Here is a 19,892-nt window from a genome sequence, read left to right on the forward strand (position 1 = left end):
TGTTGTGTCATCTGCAAATTTAATGATGGTGTTGGAGTCGTGCCTGGCCGTGCAGTCATGAGTGAACAGGGAGTCCAGGAGGGGGCTGAGCACGCACCCCTGAGGGCCCCATGTTGAAGATCAGCGTGGCGGATGTGTTGTTACCTACCCTTACCACCTGGGGGTGGCCCGTCAAGAGGACCAGGATCCAGTTGCAGAGGGAGGTGTTCAGTCCCAGGGTCCTTAGCTTATTGATGAGCTTTGAGGGCACTATGGTGTTGAACGCTGAGCTGTAGTCAATGAATAGCATTCTCACATAGGTGTTCCTTTTGTCCAGGTGGGAAAGGGCAGTGTGGAGTGCAATAGACACTGCATCATCTGTGGATCTGTTGGGGCGGTATGCAAATTGGAGTGGGTCTAGGGTTTCCGGGATAATGGTGTTCTGTATCCAAATGCTGCATTTTTTTCTTGTGATCATTAGACTTTTTAGTTTGAAATGATATGCACACCAGTACAGCTCCCGATTGGTCTAAGGCACTGTATTTCAGTGCTAGAGGCGTCACTACAGACCCTGGTTCGATTTCCAGGCTGTATCACAACCGGCCGTGATTGAGAGTCCTGTAGGGGCGGCGCAATTGGCCCAGCATTGTTAGGGTTTGGCCGGGGTAGCCCGTCATTGTAAATAAGAATTTGTTCTTAACTGACTTGCTTAGTTAAATAAAATACAGCGCATGCTGCTGCATCTTTATCAAGTTGCCCTCTGCAGTACCTCTTTAAACCAGCAGAGAGAAGCATAATCAAATCTATTATATATGAACATAGGCAGCTGACTTGTCCAAGATCATGTTCCCACTACATGATGACAATAATAGACAAAAGCCTTAAATAAATCACTACAGATAGAGCTTCATTGATAAGATTGAACAAAAAGAGCTTTATTCTCGTATGAGAAGCACTAATTGGAACATATAGCTTTAGGTCAGATACTAATGCAAATTGGTGAGAGACATTAAGTCAAGAAACTGTACAGTTTATACTGTAGCTCTATGATTAAAAAACGAATTCACGCCAGATGAACAGAAATAAGTCTACAGCTTCAAAGGTCTATAGCTGTGTCAGAGTGCATGCCTGAGTGTGTGTAGGATTGTGATATTCGTTGTCCTAAGTGAGAAGTTAAATGACAAACATTGTGTAAACTGGTGAGTTTAAAGCGCTAATATATACTATGGTTGTCTTGTGAAGAGTACAGCATGAATGAGCTTCTGTGTGTGCGCTTTTATAAGCAGTTTTCATTGAAAATAAAACCTCACTTAACATGACAAAGTGCTTTTAAGGTGTTGAATGAAGAAACAGTGGCTGAATCAAAAAGAAGGGAAAATGCATCATACTGTAACTGTGTGTATAAGAAACAACTTGTGGAGTGATTTGGGAGAAGAATCAGGAATGGTGAAAGAGGAGTGTCAGCGGCGATCGAGCGACCTACCCTCCATCAGATGTGTGTGTGTGCGGGTGTGGCTCTGTGTGTTTGTGAGCATGCTGAGAGTGTGTGTCTGTGTGGGAGTGAGGGGGTGAGCCGCCGTGGTGGCTCTCTGGTGAGGAAGGAGGGTCCTGGGCGCTCTCTGATAGGTAGAGCTGCATCACTGCCCCCTCCTGGGCTCCCTCCTTACTGCAGGACTGGCAGCTGCAGTGGAGGATCCTCTCCACCAGTTTATCCACACGAGGAGTGTCCTCAATGCCCGGGCATTCCAGAGTTACCTACAGACACACACAACGTACAATGCATTACACACACACACAACGTACAATGCATTACACACACACACAACGTACAATGCATTACACACACACACAACGTANACACACACACACAACGTACAATGCATTACACACACACACAACGTACAATGCATTACACACACACACACACACACACACACACACACACACACACACACACACACAGGAAGGCAGGTAGCCTAGTGGTTAGAGCACTGGGCCAGTAACTGAAAGGTTACAAGATCTAATCCCTGAGCTGACAAGGTAAAAATCTGTTGTTCTGCCTCTGAACAAGGCTGATAACCCACTGTTCCTAGGCCGTCATTGTAAATAAGAATTTGTTCTTAACTGACTTGCCTGGTTAAAAAAAATTAACAAGCACTGCTGGACACTCCTACAGTCTGACAAAGCCTCAGTATCCATCTTCAAACAATGTATCCCTGAGTCATGTTGTGCTTTTAGGAATTCATGCTTGACACAGCTGCCACACCAACAATAGGCGGGATCTGAAATAATTTGACAATGCACCATTATGGATGGAGACCATGAAAATAAATGGCAGAATTGTAAGTCTTGAGAAGCTTTTATGCTCAGAGGAACACAACTGCTTTTAGCCAAGATATAAAAATCCTGAAAAAGTGCATTCCATTATCAAAGAGAGACACAGAAGGTTTATGTGGATCAAAAGAGTCAGAATCATAGTAATAATTAATATATCAACAACAGGGTTGATAAGGCACATGAGTCTGCTTCCATTTATTTTTCAATATTGTATAGAGTATATAACATGTACATCAAGCTTTTTCTCTTGAGGCATGAAGTCACATCACCTGTGGTCCCAGGCCTACTCTTATCTTACCTGTCTGGCTGCTCTCCAAACTACATACACCTCAACACAGGGAATTTGTTGTTCCAGGGCTCTGGAATCCCTGGCTACTAGACAGACAAGCCCATTAAAGACAGACAACAAGGGAAACCTCGGATGAATTAAATGCAGGATCAATTGTGGTTGTGGTAATGTGTGTTTCTGTAGGCTACTGGGGTTGTGGTTAGGTCTGTTGCGGTGACCGTATTACCACCACACCGGGGGTCATGAGTCATGAAGGCAGTCAAATTCCACGTGACCGTTTAGTCACGGTAATTCTCCAAGCTCTGATGCTGCTGATGGTCATTAGTAGCCTACCAAGCTTGCTAACTGCTTGGTACTCAGCACTCTATTGTCCCTCTAATCACTCTGACATAATTTCAAATATAATCGAAAATCGAATCAAACACTTCATGAGAGCACATGAGCTCATGTTGCGCAACATTTCTATAGGCTATGCAATAGCGCGAGAAAACAGAGTGATGGCCTTAAAAAGAGGAGGGTCCCAACAGCTTTCTATAGGCTAGGCCTACTATATGTATTTCTCAACTTTCCTAATATTAAGCACATTGCTTATCTTTACAACAGGAGTACAGCCTACCTGGCTGGCATGAAAATGGACCGCAGGAAAAGCGTCCTCCATTCATTTAAGTGCAGAGACGCCATTTTTTCCCCTGCCCCTGTTTCCATTCTAAATCAAAATGAATTTCACACATATATTATTTAGCATATGTAAAGACAAGATTAAATCAAGAATAGTCTGATGTGTGACAATATTAGCCTATCACTTGTGAATGATGTATTATCACTTGTGAATGATGCTCAGCATAAGAAACAATGCCTTTTTTGTGTGACTTTTTTCTAATCATAGTCGCACACCTCATGTAGCCCAGCACATAGGCCTATATGTTTTGATAAGGTTTGTATCACCCCTCATGTAGCCTAGCACACAGGCCTATATGTTTTGATAAGGTTTGTATCACCCCTCATGTAGCCTAGCACATAGGCCTACAGTGGGGGGGGGAGTATTTAGTCAGCCACCAATTGTGCAAGTTCTCCCACTTAAAAAGATGAGAGAGGCCTGTAATTTTCATCATATGTACACTTCAACTATGACAGACAAAATGAGGAAAAAAAATCCAGAAAATCACATTGTAGGATTTTTAATGAATTTATTTGCAAATTATGGTGGAAATAAGTATTTGGTCAATAACAAAAGTTTATCTCAATACTTTGTTATATACCCTTTGTTGGCAATGACAGAGGTCAAACDTTTTCTGTAAGTCTTCACAAGGTTTTCACACACTGTTGCTGGTATTTTGGCCCATTCCTCCATGCAGATCTCCTCTAGAGCAGTGATGTTTTGGGGCTGTTGCTGGGCAACACAGACTTTCAACTCCCTCCCAGATTTTCTATGGGGTTGAGATCTGGAGACTGGCTAGGCCACTCCAGGACCTTGAAATGCTTCTTACGAAGCCACTCCTTCGTTGCCCGGGCCGTGTGTTTGGGATCATTGTCATGCTGAAAGACCCAGCCACGTTTCATCTTCAATGCCCTTGCTGATGGAAGGAGGTTTTCACTCAAAATCTCACAATACATGGCCCCATTCATTCTTTCCTTTACACGGATCAGTCGTCCTGGTCCCTTTGCAAAAAAACAGCCCCAAAGCATGATGTTTCCACCTCCATGCTTCACAGTAGGTATGGTGTTCTTTGGATGCAACTCAGCATTCTTTTTCCTCCAAACACGACGAGTTGAGTTTTTACCAAAAAGTTCTATTTTGGTTTCATCTGACCATATGACATTCTCCCAATCTTCTTCTGGATCATCCAAATGCTCTCTAGCAAACTTCAGACGGGCCTGGACATGTACTGGCTTAAGCAGGGGACACGTCTGGCACTGCAGGATTTGAGTCCCTGGCGGCGTAGTGTGTTACTGATGGTAGGCTTTGTTACTTTGGTCCCAGCTCTCTGCAGGTCATTCACTAGGTCCCCCCGTGTGGTTCTGGGATTTTTGCTCACCGTTCTTGTGATCATTTTGACCCCACGGGGTGAGATCTTGCGTGGAGCCCCAGATCGAGGGAGATTATCAGTGGTCTTGTATGTCTTCCGTTTCCTAATAATTGCTCCCACAGTTGATTTCTTCAAACCAAGCTGCTTACCTATTGCAGATTCAGTCTTCCCAGCCTGGTGCAGGTCTACAATTTTGTTTCTGGTGTCCTTTGACAGCTCTTTGGTCTTGGCCATAGTGGAGTTTGGAGTGTGACTGTTTGAGGTTGTGGACAGGTGTCTTTTATACTGATAACAAGTTCAAACAGGTGCCATTAATACAGGTAACGAGTGGAGGACAGAGGAGCCTCTTAAAGAAGAAGTTACAGGTCTGTGAGAGCCAGAAATCTTGCTTGTTTGTAGGTGACCAAATACTTATTTTCCACAATCATTTGCAAATAAATTCATAAAAAATCCTACAATGTGATTTTCTGGATTTTTTTTTCTCATTTTGTCTTAGTTGAAGTGTACCTATGATGAAAATTACAGGCCTCTCTCATCTTTTTAAGTGGGAGAACTTGCACAATTGGTGGCTGACTAAATACTTTTTTGCCCCACTGTATATGTTTTGATAAGGTTTGTATCACAACTAAAGTGGCCAAATAACTTCTTAAAATGAAGAACATTAATCCACTTTATGACGGGTGTAGAGCCTAACTGGCATGCAGCGCGTGAGTTTCAAGTTTGGGAAATATAATTTTCTCCATAAAATGCACCTTTATGGGGCCTCCCATGTGGCGCAGCGGTCTAAGGCACCACAGTGCTTGAGGCGTCACTACAGATCCGGGTTCGATCCCGGGCTGTGTCACTGCCGGCCGTGACCGGGAAACCCATGAGCCGACGCACAATAGACCCCTCGTCATTCGGGTTAGGTGAGGATTTGGCAGGCTGGAATGTCCTTGTCCCATCACACTCTAGCGACTCCTTGTGGCGGCCGGGCGCATGCACGCTAACGCGTCGCCAGTTGTACTGTGTTTCCTCCGACACAATGGTGCGGCTGGCTTCCGGGTTAAGCAGGCAGTGTGTTAAGAAGCAATGCGGCTCGGTAGTGTTTTGGAGGACGTATGGCTCTCAACCTTCGCCTCTCCCGAGTCCGTACGAGAGTTGCAGCGATGGGACAAGACTGTAACTACCAATTGGGGAGAAAAAGGGGTAAAAAATACTTTAACAAATTTAAAATAAAATGCACCTTTATAATAAAAGCATTACATGCATAATAGCATTTGCGGTCACTTTTGATAATGGTGTTTTCCCGCTAATGGAACATTCCCGCTTGAAGCCTACTGCAGTGTGCATATTGCTGTGCTTATTATGTGAAGAGATAGCCTAATAGTTTGTCAACATTTGAAACTAAACGTTCTGATCTGTTGCCTGAGCAACATTGCATGAGAACGTTTTTGGGATGCTAGTGGTTGTACTAATTTGGGATCTATTGCATCGCACAACTGTCCCAGACTATGTTTGGAATATTTATTTATTGCACAGAATAGGTCAACTTTTGTACATTTACATTTAAGTCATTTAGCAGACGCTCTTATCCAGAGCGACTTACAAATTGGACAATGGGGGATAGTAGATTGACATAGGCTAGTGCTTTTGCTGTTCGTTAGGCCTTTACTTTTTGGCTGTCGAAAAGTAAATGTGGACAGTTGTTCCAATATCTTCAACATGCAAATAATAAAGACGTGTGCAGTTGTGTCCCCAATTTGTCTGTCTTCACTTGTAGCCTGTGAGAAAGACCTGATCATGTGATGGAGAGTGGTGTGAGTGAGATGAGAGGTGCTTCGGAGTGGTCAGCATTTAGGGAGATGGGCTGCTTGGATTTTTTTAGGGTGCATTATGGCCATACTAAGGGGATTCTGCCGGGAAATTCGAGGCATTATCAAGTGCTTCTCAAATTGTGAATGAGAGACTGACAAAGTGTGTACAGCCTGCGCAAAAACAAAGCAGAGCTCATGCCGTTCAAACGACTCTTTTCAAATCATCACTAGAGTTGCATTATGCAACCTTACAATGTATTAAAAATAAAAACACATAGCCCAAAGTTTGTAGAACAACTCAAGTTACATTAATAACTCTAAATTAAGCATATAGGAGTACCTATTTCTTTGTTAACGCTTAACACAGAATAGCTGCATGTGCCACTCCCTCAAATCGTTTGGAGAAAATATCCTTTCTATTTTATTCAGCTGTGTTCAATTGTATTCTTCATACTATAAAATAATGCCACGGAATTCTAAGCAAATCTTGTCTGCTAAATGAACTAGTGTAGCCCACATCCATATGGCATAGCCAGATCAGGACCTAACATAAGGACAACTCAGAGTATGCTATTCTGTTCTTCTGAAATAGACTACATTTTTCTTTAGACCTGTCTAAAATAAATAACTGATTTATTGTGATGGTGTAGGCTATATAACATGGATTTATTAGACTTTTTAAAATGCAGATGTTCCAAAGGTCTGCATCAGTGGCTTGTAGGTGTGTGGAAGCCAAGAGACGCTAAATGTGTTTTTGTTAACGGTCAATCACGACAGTTATTTGTTTGACAATCACCGGCTGACGAAATTACGTGACCACCACAGCCCTAGTTGTGGTCATGTGTTTATATTGAAAGAGTAGTGTTACATTATCTGGGGTTTGTGTGTGTGTGTGTGTGCGCGCGAACTTACCACTTCCCACTGTGTCTGTGCAGGCATGCAGGAGTCACAGTGCACCAGGGACTCAGTGGACTGGGGGAAGGTGTTTGGGACGCTGTAGCTGAAGCACTGCCCCAGACACGCCCTGGGATGATAGGAGAGAAGGAGAAAGAGGGGGGGGGGGGGTGAGGGAGGGAAGATGTCACCATTCAGCTTATATACAGTATGTGTATATTTATGGCTGCTTTGATTTCTGTTTGGAGGTGACCCATGTACATTCAAATTATAGTGCTATTTGGGTAATTTGGCCATTCAAAGTCAAACTTCATTCCTGCTTTTCATTATTAAAGTGAGTCAGTCACCCTCTTGAAAATAGTATGAAATGCCTTTGCATGTGTGGTATGGAGGGAGAGGTGCGTGCGTGCGTGTTCCATACTGACCTGTTTTGGATAGAGCGAGGCTGGCAGCCRGTGTGCCCGACTATCTGTGTGATGTTCTTGGCCTCGCACCAAGCACTCTTGTCAGGGAACAGCGCCAGACGGTTGATGTGAGCGGGCGGTGCCGCCGAACAGAGCTCAAGCAGCGCACAGCAAATCACAATTCTTTGCCACATGACTGCACCTTAAGGAGCATAAAACATTGATTGTTATAACGACCTGAAATGATTTATGTTAGTTCAGTTACATATGCCTAGCCTTCTTCATCTGTTGTTATGTCTTAAAAAATAATTGAAATAGCAGACTGTTTTTGCACAAGAAACCAAATTATAAAATATGTGCCATGATTTTGGGGGGAAACTTCTAGGTATATGCATAGCTTTAATTAATAAAGCCTGTTGCAGTTTTGCAGCATTCTGTATCCTCTTCTTCACTCATCCATTTAAACACGGTAATCATCTGCACTGAGCTATGCTCACATGGCCGAATTGGCTCTGGCTTTGCCTGTGAAGAAGAACAATAGTGAAGGATTGCCTAGTGAAAGTCTACACACCCCTTGCACAGTTGTCACATTTGGCTGCCTTAAAATTAAATCTAAAAAGGGATTACATTAGATTTTCCTCCTACTGATCTACACAACCTGCTCCACATTTTCAAAGTCAAAGAAAAGGTGTAGAACAATGGCTTTCCAAGTGGTGTTGAGTGTTCATGAGGGGTCCAGTCTCAGTCCTGACGTAAATCTGCTTGAAATTCAATATTGCTGTCCCTGATTCCCAACCAAATTTACTGATATTGAACAAATTTGACAAAAACAATGGATATATGTACTGGTGTAAAGTAACTAAGTAAAAATACTTTGAAGTACTACATAAGTCGTTTTTTGGGGTATTGGTAGTTTACGATTTATATTTTTGACAACTTTTACTCTACTACATTCCTAAAGAAAATATGTACGTTTTACACCCATAGATTTTGCCTGCCACTCAAAAGTACTTGTTACATTTCGAATGCTCAGGCAGGACAGCAACATGTTACTGGGTAACTTTCACATTTACTGAAGTAATGTTCTTTTAAGGTATCTTTACTTATACTCCAGTATGACAATTGAGTACTTTTTCCACCACTGGATTTGTACTGTGTACAAAACATACTGAGTGTACAAAACACCTGCTCTTTCCATGACATAGACTAACCAGGTGAATCCAGGTGAAAGCTATGATCCCTTATTGATGTTGCTTGTTAAATCCTCTTCAAATCAGCGTAGATGAAGGGGATCATAATATTTTTAAGCCTCAAGAACTATAATGCTGCTGGGTTTTTCACACTCAATAGTTTCCCATGTGTATCAAGAATGGTCCACCACCCAAAGGACATCCAGCCAACTTGACACAACTGTGGAAAGCATTGGAGTCAACAGGGGCCAGCATCCCTGTGGAATGCCTCTACCTTGTAGAGTTCATTCCCCAATGAAATTAGGCTGTTCTGAGGGGGAAAGGGGGTGCAAATCAATATTAAGAAGGTGTTCCTAATGTTTTGCACACTCAGTGTATATTGCTTTAAGAGTTGTAAAGAACTGGTACAATCTTATTAAAAATTATGTACAGCTGTAATTGCAGCCAAAGGTGCTTCCACCTAGTATTAACTCTTGGGTGTGAAGACCTACACAATCAAGACATTTTCGTTGTTTTATATATTATTAATTTAGAAAGTGTTCTATAATTTTCTTTGACAATTTAAAATGTGTAGCAGATTGTGTAGATCAGTAGGAAAAAATGTATTGTAATCCTTTTTTAGATTTATTATGGCAGCAAAATGTGACAACTGTGCAAGGAGTGTGTAGACTTTCATTAACAACTTTAGCCCAATTGGTTCAAAGTGGCCCAGCAGAGAGTAGAAGACAGAGAGACCAAGGGGTAGAGGTGGGAGAGAGGGAGATGTCTGCTTAATACCTCCTTACTCGAATAAACTACGTCCACAAAAACTTCTCTAGTTCATTTTAAAGCTGCGTAGGTCGGTTTCGTCATCTACCAACTCCTACAAAAAATAATATTTTGTTTCTTAAAAAGTTGTTTGGTCACAACATTTTGGCTGCAAGCCTTTCCATGTCGTTTTGTGTCACCTTTGAGGACAAAATGTCTCTTCAGGCAAATAACATTCCTGAAGGATTCGATATCGCTGTCCAACGACCAAATGCCCTGTGGCTGTAAAACAGAGAGCGTGAGAGGCGATTGGAGAGAGCGGGCATGACAAGAAGAAACGCGCACAAGAAGCTGTGGAAAATTTTAATAAGTGCTAATTCTACAGATGGGTTATTTCATGCATTCCAGCTCTTTTTTGGCACTAATGTATTTATAGAAATATTTGCCTTTATAGGTCTAATCACTTAAAGGAATAAACTTTTTCACGCTAAGGGCCTAGTTTATAATCAGGTCTTAAGATATGTATTATGCTTAACCACACTTCTAAGAACTTGGCTACAGTGTATAGCAAAATAACTGACAAATAGGCTAATTAAATCCAGCAAATGATAATCATCAGACAGCTCCACAGAACAGAACCACAGGAAACAATTACAATGAGCTTATCAAAAGGAAGGACAAATTACAACTCTCAATGAAGGCAGTTTGCAACCAGGGTTCTAGCCATGGTCGGAGTTTTAGTGAGGCCCGGAGTGAAGGGTTCCCCCTTTCCTCATCCAATACATTTTAGGAAAGTTGAAGCTCATTTACTGCATTTCTATACCATTTAAAAACTCTAAAATTATATTTGGAGAACAGCAAAAAACAAGCAAAAATGAACCCAGAAATTAGCATATTGGTCACTGTAGCTTCATTCACCTCCGTCGATATACAAACACGTAGTCTATTAGCTATACAATTAGCCACTACTCATTAACCTATTAACTCAGCAAGGGATTAAACACTATAATTTCATACCTAAAGAGGGATCTGTTAGCAGAAAATATATTTTATTAACAAAAGGTAAACAAGTACATTTGCTTTACCGATTTTTGTTGTTTTTGCAGTTTTACAGCTAATTTCCTGCAATTGTACACAATTTACTAGAAGCACAAGCATTTCGCTACACTCGCATTAACATCTGCTAACCATGTGTATGTGACAAATACAATTTGATTTGATTTGAATTTGCAAAGGGGTGGCGAGAACGTTTTGCTGTTTTAAAGCCAATTTCCTGCAATTCTACACATTTTACCATGACTTATGCCATGTTAATATGATATGAGTGAGAGTGACTAACAAAATCAATGGGGCCCCCCTGGAGGTCAGGGCCTCTGGGCACGTGATTAGGCCTACTACAAGTTTAGATAGCTGGCTAGACTAACTAGACTAATTTACCGATCTAAAAATGTTTAACTGACATGGGCTAATTGAATGACTGACAGTGACATATAACAAGAGGAAAACTGCTGATGCACAACCAAGCTTCGAAATTGCACCTTGTGTATTTTTCTATTTTATTTTTACTCGAAAAAATGTCCGAGGTTCAGACCTCGGTGTCCTCATATGTAGCTACGGCCCTGTTTGCAACGTGACATTTTGTGTTGTAAAACTTTGGCAACTCTCCGAGACTGAGAAAAGCATAAAACATTTGAACTTTGCGTCTGGATAGACTGTTAGTTTAAAAAAAACGTTTACTTACCGTTCGGGAACCACCAAAATGCAGCAATATTCTGCTGAGACCCTTCACTAGAGCTTCAACACCCGTCTCTCCCAACCCTCTCTTGCCACCCGTCCCGCAGGAGACCGGAGAGACGATGGAGAATAAGCTCTAGTTGATCATTGGAAATGGAAAATATAACTGCTTTCAGCTGAGGCAAGGATTCACCCTTGATATAATTCCTAGTCCTAGAAAACAATTACATCTTCCGCCAGTGAGAGACGGATAGATATGGAGAGGGGTGAGAAGACAGTGCGCATTAGAAACCCTATCGGTCTCTAAGTCCATCGGCGTACAGGGTCCCTCCCCTCCGTGCTCTATCCCTTCCCTTATGAGTCTGTTTACACCTCTTCTCTCCAAAAACGGGAGGCTATGTCTTTTCCATGAAGCTGTACGTTCCAAGTTCTCGCCTTTGCTTTAGTCGATGGATTTGGGTATAGGCGCGGCTGTGCCTCCGGACAGGAGTCCCGCTGTGTTTTTGGACGACCGGGAACGGGAGTTGGGTGAATGAGTTTGGCAGGTCTGAATTTATCAGTGTTTCAGCAAATTGAGCCCCTCTCCCTTTCAGGTCATACAACACTGCATAGGCATGACATAGGCATAGGCATATCATGACCATATGTTCTGTGATACATTTGTTTTACTCATATGCACCTTCTATCAGATCTCATTGTTTTCACTCAGAAAAAGTGTTTTTGTTATTTGACTTCTAAACTTCATGAAAGAAACATTTTCATAAGCTTATAGTAAAATGTTGCAAATAGTGACACATGCATCACTGGTGTCAGTTCACAGTGGCTGTTCTCAAGTGAGTGGAGTACCTATAAGAAACACATGAAGGAATATGGCTCAGTGGAAATAGATATATACAGTAGGCAGGGCCAGTGTTCAGGTTTTGTCCCAATCTTTGAATAAGCCACTGATGAACACCTTGGAAACCATGAATGGACCCTCCAATAAACCTATTGCGCAAGTAGTGCCAGAAAGTAATGAAAACCAGCAGACGCTGTAGCTCTTTAGTGCCTCATGAGCTGTGCACCACTTCAGCAGTCAGTCAGTGTCCCAGACTTCCAGGGGTTATTTTTGCATAATGGAGGAATGTTGCTTCTCCATGATAATTTCTAACAGAAATTTGCTCAATGGCCACTGCAGTCCCTCATCCTACCATGACGGTACTCTGTTATCCTCAAATAAACTCTGCATGCTGGACTGGCACCTCTCTGACCTCCCTCTTCTGGCAGCAGAACAGACCACATCTGATGGAAAATGGTTGTAATTATGATGCTGACATGTGTATGATATCTGAACCAGCTGTGTTTTCTGATTAGTGGCAAGGTTATTAGTGATTATGACTGTCTTCTGGAGAATCTGGCAGACAGGCACAGACAGGTACACTATTATGTCCTAGAAATCTACCCCCCTCTTCCCTCCACAGGTTGGATTGTATCCACAAGCACCCGTACCAGTGTTTTGCGCTTCACTTGAAGACAATAAGTGAAATAGAGGAACCTTTTTTTGAGATAATGTTTGTACCATGTTGTGTTGCTACCATGTTGTCATGTGGTGTTGCTACCATGGTGTGTTGGCATCTTAGGTCTCTCTTTATGTAGTGTTGTCTCTCGTCGTGATGTGTGTTTTGTTCTATTTTCTTTAATCCCCCGTCCCCGCAGGAGGTCGTCATTGTAAATAAGACTTTATTCTTAACTGACTTGCCTAGTTAAATAAAAAATGTCAACATATACTCCTTACTTTTTGCCGAATGCTTTGCAGAATGCATGCGTGAGTGTTTACATGCATGTGTGTGTAAGAGTGTCTGTGTGAAATAATGTTTATATACACACACACACGACTGTTGAAGAACGTATTGTATCTATTATGGAGAGAGATACATGTGAATGTGATTTTTAAATTGATTATGTGGTATAAATACAGTGTGTTTGAGATTGTATATGTATGCCTGGGCATATCTGTATGTGTGCTGTATGTAATGTGTATAGTTTAAGCTCATGAGGGAGCATGTGAGGTTGTACACGTGTATGAATGTGTGTTTGAATAAGTGCCTTGAAGTGAAAGTGTGAACGTGTTTCTCGCTCTGTGTGTGTGGAACAATGTGTGTGTGTGTGCGTGTGTTTTCAGACGTGCACGGTGCAGTACTCACCTGTTAGTAATAAGAGCTGAGCTTCAGTCCAGCACTGACATTCTAGAACATTCCACAAATTCTGCTGCTCCAGGGGGCTGGACAAACACACACACTCACAAAACACACTTAGACACAGTGCTGCCAATGAACACACAGGTATAGAAGATTGCTCACAAAAGACACACAAGCTAGCATGATCCTTCTCCATGCAGCACCACCTACACAATCACTGCCAACACACACATGCACGTACACACACACACACACACAGGTTCTCTGCCATTGCCAGCGTCCCAAACACTCCCATATGAGGTCAGACTGCATGGCGTTGCAGATAAGACTTTCACCTGGAACAATGTATTTCGCCCTTCTTGCCAGCGCAACATTGGTAACATGTCCTACAGTTTCTCCACTGAAACTATTCGTGGTAGTGCTAGATGGTAGCAATGCACAATAGATACTATTCAGGGGCGCAACTTTGGTTTTAGAAGTGTGGGGGGGACATAATTATTATTTTTTCAGCCAGATCCACTCAAAAAAGCCTACCCGACCGCTCGGAGGCGTCCGTATGGTCCTAAAGCACATCGTTGCCTCGTTTTGTATCACATTCCAATGGTAAAACAGGGGGGGACATGTTCCCCCATCCCCAATGAAAGTTGCACCCCGATATTAATGATAGTGCTAATTAGTTGTAATGCTGCACATCAGAGCCAAAATCCATGACCACCCCCCCTCCATCATCCATGGCTTAATTTTCTTTAGATATATTTTTTCCCCTGCTTCCCCTCTTTCCTTGAGGGCTGCAGGTGCTGAAGCTGGCTCCCATTCCAAAACAGCAGGAGTTTAACTCTCCTACTCATTAACACACAAAATACTTAAATTCCCCCCCGCTCTCTCCCTCCCACACCAAGCTTGCCAAAGTCATTTCAAAATACAGATGTTATTTGTGAGCACTCAAATACTTTATTGACACAGATGACAAAAGTAACTTAGGATATTTCTGTCAAATTCTTCATTACTGTTTTATTAAATATATACATATCGACTGCCCTGAGACTCACACAGTAATTACATTGGGTGGCAGGGAGACAGAGTTCCGTCCAAAATAATAAGGACGAGACAGCAACTTCTACATCAGCCAACTCTCATCAGTCTTCTACTGTTCCTGAAAGACAAAAAGAACAGTAATTGTATTATGTGCAATTATTGTTGAGGACAAAAGATGGGACACTGTTTCAAACTTAATGGCATCGACCTTGGTCATGGCGTGTGTGATTTGCTCACCTTCACCATGTGGCCATGGAGCAGGTAAGGTGACCTGAAGTCCTGCTGGCAGTTGGAGTAGCCCATGCCTAGCCCCACACCCGAGCCAAACACCACTGGCCATGTGCGCCCTGAAGATGGGACGGACAATTCACTTTAATAAACAAACCATAACTCCCACAAAGATCAACACATGGTCAGTTTATTAAAAAGCACAAATTACTATGACTGTTCTCTGCTGTCTGAGGCAATACTCACGTTTGAAGAAGAGAACTGAAAACACAATCCCCACACCAAGGCCGGTGGCTACAGCGAGGGAGAGAGAAAGAGAGATGTATAAACTTCAAGAGGAACAGACAAAAACCAACTCAGCAGCACACCCTATGATTACGTATTGGGGTGATGCACACACACAGGTACGGAATTCCCTGGTGTGCTCCGAATTAAAACTTCTCTAACGAGTTGAGGGGGGCAACATGGCCTCTAACCCCAGAGTTGGTTAACTTCTTATGGCTGGGGGCAGTATTGAGTAGCTTGGATGAATAAGGTGCCCAGAGTAAACTGCCTGCTACTCAGGCCCAGAAGCTAAGATATGCATATTATTAGTATATTTGGATAGAAAACACTCTGAAGTTTCTAAAACTGTTTGAATGATGTCTGTGAGTATAACAGAACTCATATGGCAGGCAGAAACCTGAGAAAGAATCCAACCAGGAAGTGGGAAATCTGAGGTTTGTCGGTTTTCCTATCCAATATACAGTGTCTATGGGGTCATATTGCACTTCCTAAGGCTTCCACTAGATGTCAACAGTCTTTAGAACCTTGTTTCTACTGTGAAGGATAAGGGAATGAGAGCTGTTTCAACCAGGTGTCTGGCAGAGTGCCATGAGCTCACTCAGGCGCGCGCCCGTGAGAGGTAGCTGTGTTCCTTTTCGTTTCTAAAGACAAAGGAATTCTCCGGTTGAAATATTATTGAAGATCTATGTTAAAAACATACTAAAGATTGATTCTATACATCGTTTGACATGTTTCTACGAACTGTAATGGAATTTTTTGACTTTGTCTGGCCTGCACGTCATGAAATTAGATTTTTTAACTAAAGGCGCGAACAAAAAGGTATTTGGACATAAATTATGGACTTTATCGAACAAAACAAACATTTATTGTGGAACTGGGATTTCTGGGAGTGCATTCTGATGAAGATCATCAAAGGTAAGTGAAGATTTATAATGCTATTTCTGACTTCTGTTGACTCCACAACATGGCGGGTACCTGTATGGCTTGTTTTTGTGTCTGAGCGCCGTACTCAGATTATTGCATGGTGTGCTTTTTCCGTAAAGTTTGTCTGAAATCTGACACAGCGGTTGCATTAAGGAGAAGTTCATCTAAAGTTCCATGTATAACACTTGTATCTTTTAGCAATGTTTATTAAGAGTATTTCTGTGAATTGATGTGGCTCTCTGCAAAATCACCGGATGTTTTGGAGGCAAAACATTACTGAACATAACGCGCCAATGTAAACTAAGATTTTTGGATATAAATATGAACTTTATCGAACAAAACATACATGTATTGTGTAACATATAGTCCTATGAGTGTCATCTGATGAAGATCATCAAAGGTTAGTGATTCATTTTATCTCTATTTCTGTTTTTTGTGACTCCTCTTTGGCTGGACAAAAAATTCTGTGACTAGGTACTGACCTAACATAATCAGATGGTGTGCTTTTGTCGTAAAGCCTTTTTGAAATCGGACACTGTGGTGGGATTAACAACAAGTTTATCTTTAAAATGGTGTAAAATACGTATGTTTGAGGAATCTTTATTATGAGATTTCTGTTGTTTGAATTTGGCGCCCTGCACTTTCACTGGCTGTTGTCAAGTCAATCCCTTTAACGAGATCTCAGCCGATCTCAGTCGTAAGAAGTTAACAGCACCTGTCAGCCAGACATGGATCATTAGAGAGAGAAAGCGGGAGAAGACGAGGTAACGCATGTGAAAATGAACTTAATTGGAAAGAAAAAAAATGGAAATGGAGTGGAAAGGGAGAGGAGATGCCTGGGGGTAGGAGTAGCTAGTGCTGTGAAGGACAGACACAAAGAGGGAGGAGAGATAGGGGGGATAGAGGACTGGCAGTGTGATCTAGAGATCTGGGATGTGTAAGTAAGGGAGAGTGAGGGTCCAGTCTGGTCAAGCTGAGGGTCCAGGTGGGTTGATGTGATCTCCATGACTAGGAGGTGGACAGACAAACTGATCAGACACCACACAGACAGACCAAGTAAGTGTGGACCAGAGGGGGAGCTTGAGGAGGAGGAATGTGTTTGTGTTCTTAGCTTCACCTCGCTGTGGGCCGCGCCCCGCCCAGCTCTGGCCCAGCCATCACAGAAACACATAAAAACAACAGTTTGGGCCCCTCCACTTCTTAATTGGATTCAGAGAGCTATGCAGCATGACGATGCGCCGTTGCCAGAGCACTCAGACGCTGCTCCCTCCGCTAGGATTACACAATTTACACATGTCAAACAAGACCACAAAAACGACATCCCACATCTTTATTGCTGCTGACAAACATAAAATCATGCTCCTCTTCACCCCCCCCTTTCCAGTCCAAGCTTTAAGATTTACAGACTCAGCTTTTGTCTCTTTAACCCCACTCCCTCTCTTAAACTCTCCATTTCTCCTCCTCCCGCTCCTCCCCCTTCCTGTGATAGTTGCCGAAATGCAGTGGAGTTGGCCAAATATGAAGCCAGATCTGCAACAGATTTACAGTTATGAATCTCTAGCCACAGTGTGATCAAAATCTAAAACCTGGAAATTAGGAAGTTCTCATGGCTAGTTGCTCCAAAACTAGCTGACATTCCAAGACCATGGCTAAATACCTTGGTAACAAAGGATGAGAATTAAAACCCCTCTGAGGAAAAACACTACTTAAATGGCCTCTAAATTCCCCAGATATTGTGTTTGGAAAGGGTGCCTTAATATCATCAGTTCAACATCAGAATGTGTGACATGTTCTTGGACATTATTATTTTATGGATATTGGACTCTACCTTCACACTCCACATGCATAATTAAAATGTTTTATTCCCACAGGTTTAAAATGTTTTATCCCCAACACGATCCAGCAACTGTAATAGTAAAGTAACGTTTAGACAATAGGCCAGGGATAAGGCTAGTGCAACTATACTGTCTGCACTGACCTTTCTGTAAAGTATAGTAACAATTTACATTAACTGTAAGTTTATTAATCCTCATTAGACATCATATATCAGCACATGATAGACATGACAGGGGTCCATGTGGCTCAGTTGGTAGAGCATGGCGCTTGCATTGTCAGGGTTGGGGGTTGGATTCCCACGGGGGGCCAGAATGAAAAAGTATAACATGTACCGAGCACTACTGTAAGTCGCTCTGGATAAGAGTGTCTGCTAAATGATCAAAATGTCAATGTAAATGACATAACTACATAGAACATAATTAAAGCTTGATTTAAGTACTCATAGTAATGTGGGTATTCCAATAACACTGGTTATGTTCTGATTGAAGAAGCTCTAGATGGGCTTGATAAGGAGCATACAGTTCAGGTGCATCATTACTGTATAGTTTGTTTAATCATATTAACCTTTGACTCAATGTCATATGCAAGTCTCAGTATTTCGTATTTTTTTAATCAAGGCAATACGCAACAACGCTGTCTGTCCATAGCCAATACTGTGCCTAATAGAGAAGGTCTCTCTCTGACATGAAAGACAATGAGACAAGACTAGGCCAGGGTGAATGATGGGATGAAATTGTTAACAGATGCATTGATGAGCTATAGGTATCCTGTCAGCAGCACAACATAAGCCATGTGGAATGTTGCCAAGAGGTCTATGGATGTTGCTTGGTACGTGCATCAGTGGCACAGTAGAATGAAGTTCGTGATGAGAATGGACGGTGGCTAGGGGCAATAACAGACACACATCCAAGACCCTCTATCAGGGGTGTATTTATTACGTCTTGCAAGAGACACCATTTAAAAACGAAACGGAAGCAAACAGAGCAAACGGAACGAAATGGGGAGAGATCTACCTGAATTTGTCAAATAGAAGTTCGTTTTTGCAGCAAACATTTTACTCAAAATGGGAAAAGTTCTGTTCCTAATCGTTTTGCAACAGACAAAACGATTTAACAGAATCTGTGTAATGAATACACACCAGTTAGTTCCCTGTGACCTGCATTGCAACAGTTAGGGATTCTGGTAACATTTTACTGCATGACATTGTATCAGTTATAGCATTAACAGTTACTGTCATTGAAACATTGTATCAAAGGCTTAAATTAGGGCGTGAAGGGCACGAGATCTGAGTGTTTCAAGGACTTGACACAGAATAATAAAAAACAGAGGACCTGCGAACGCAAATGTTTGTGTCCGCTTCTGCAACACAATAGCCTATAATATAATTTCTACAACAAATCAATCAGCCAAAAAAATATAGCTATGTTAATGAGCTTTTGGTTTGAAATGGCAATTGACCTCACCGGGTAACGTTATACGGCCCATGCGATGACAGGTGGCCTTGCTAAGATCATGCGCCTAGTCCTCGGTTTACACTGCCCTGTTTTAGGTTGTACGCTGTTCGGAATACATTTCTCAATAGATGCATTTTTCAAAATATAGATATTTACCTAACTTTACAGCGCTATCAGCTAGGCATCGGTCCCACTTCCGTCCCTGTTCCTCGGCCATGTCTTAAGTTGCTACCCGTCCAACGAAAAATCTTCAAAAACCGCGAGATTGGGGTCATGTGATCTCTACGTCACGCTTCTTTTTCTTCTTCTCCTTCTTTAAAGTTTATGGCAGATTACAACTATTGGTGTATTGCCGCCACCTAGTGTAGAGGGTATATAACAACCATCCCACTCCTTCTGTCACATCCCTTTATTTAAGTGGGCAAGTCAGTTAATAAAGAACAAATTCTTATTTACAATGGCGGCCTATAAAAAGGCTAAAGGCCTCCTGCGGGGACGGAGGCTTGGATTAAGAATTAGGAAAAAACACACATCATGACGAGAGAGACAACACAAC

The 19,892-nt window shown here is 42.1% G+C and overlaps 2 protein-coding genes across 2 annotated transcripts; both read right to left on the minus strand.

Annotated features, from left to right (window-relative positions):
- Positions 1–893: 893 nt before the first annotated feature.
- On the minus strand, positions 894–11,836 carry LOC111970053 (neuroblastoma suppressor of tumorigenicity 1-like). The gene is made up of 4 exons (XM_023996543.2): positions 11,405–11,836; positions 7,748–7,928; positions 7,341–7,452; positions 894–1,734 (listed from the first exon to the last, which is right to left on the minus strand). Exons 2-4 carry the CDS (start codon positions 7,918–7,920, stop codon positions 1,459–1,461), a joined length of 561 nt encoding a protein of 186 aa, XP_023852311.1. The 5' UTR covers positions 7,921–7,928; positions 11,405–11,836; the 3' UTR covers positions 894–1,458.
- Positions 11,837–14,502: 2,666 nt separating this feature from the next.
- Positions 14,503–19,603, minus strand: micos10 (mitochondrial contact site and cristae organizing system subunit 10). Its single transcript, XM_023996544.2, has 4 exons — positions 19,493–19,603; positions 15,084–15,131; positions 14,847–14,956; positions 14,503–14,727 (listed from the first exon to the last, which is right to left on the minus strand). Exons 1-4 carry the CDS (start codon positions 19,551–19,553, stop codon positions 14,719–14,721), a joined length of 228 nt encoding a protein of 75 aa, XP_023852312.1. The 5' UTR covers positions 19,554–19,603; the 3' UTR covers positions 14,503–14,718.
- Between the last annotated feature and the right edge of the window lie 289 nt (positions 19,604–19,892).

The sequence above is a fragment of the Salvelinus sp. IW2-2015 genome, linkage group LG11, assembly GCF_002910315.2.
Source record: "Salvelinus sp. IW2-2015 linkage group LG11, ASM291031v2, whole genome shotgun sequence".
NCBI lineage: Eukaryota > Metazoa > Chordata > Actinopteri > Salmoniformes > Salmonidae > Salvelinus > Salvelinus sp. IW2-2015.

Excerpts from the sequence above, each read along its gene's own strand:
- micos10 (XM_023996544.2), bottom strand. The coding sequence starts at position 19,553 with ATGGCCGAGGAACAGGGACGGAAGTGGGACCGATGCCTAGCTGATAGC. Across the intron at positions 15,132-19,492 it reads TGATAGCGCTGTAAAGTTAG|CCACCGGCCTTGGTGTGGGG; the intron begins GTAAATATCTAT and ends CCCTCGCTGTAG. Across the intron at positions 14,957-15,083 it reads TTCAGTTCTCTTCTTCAAAC|GGCGCACATGGCCAGTGGTG; the intron begins GTGAGTATTGCC and ends TCCCATCTTCAG.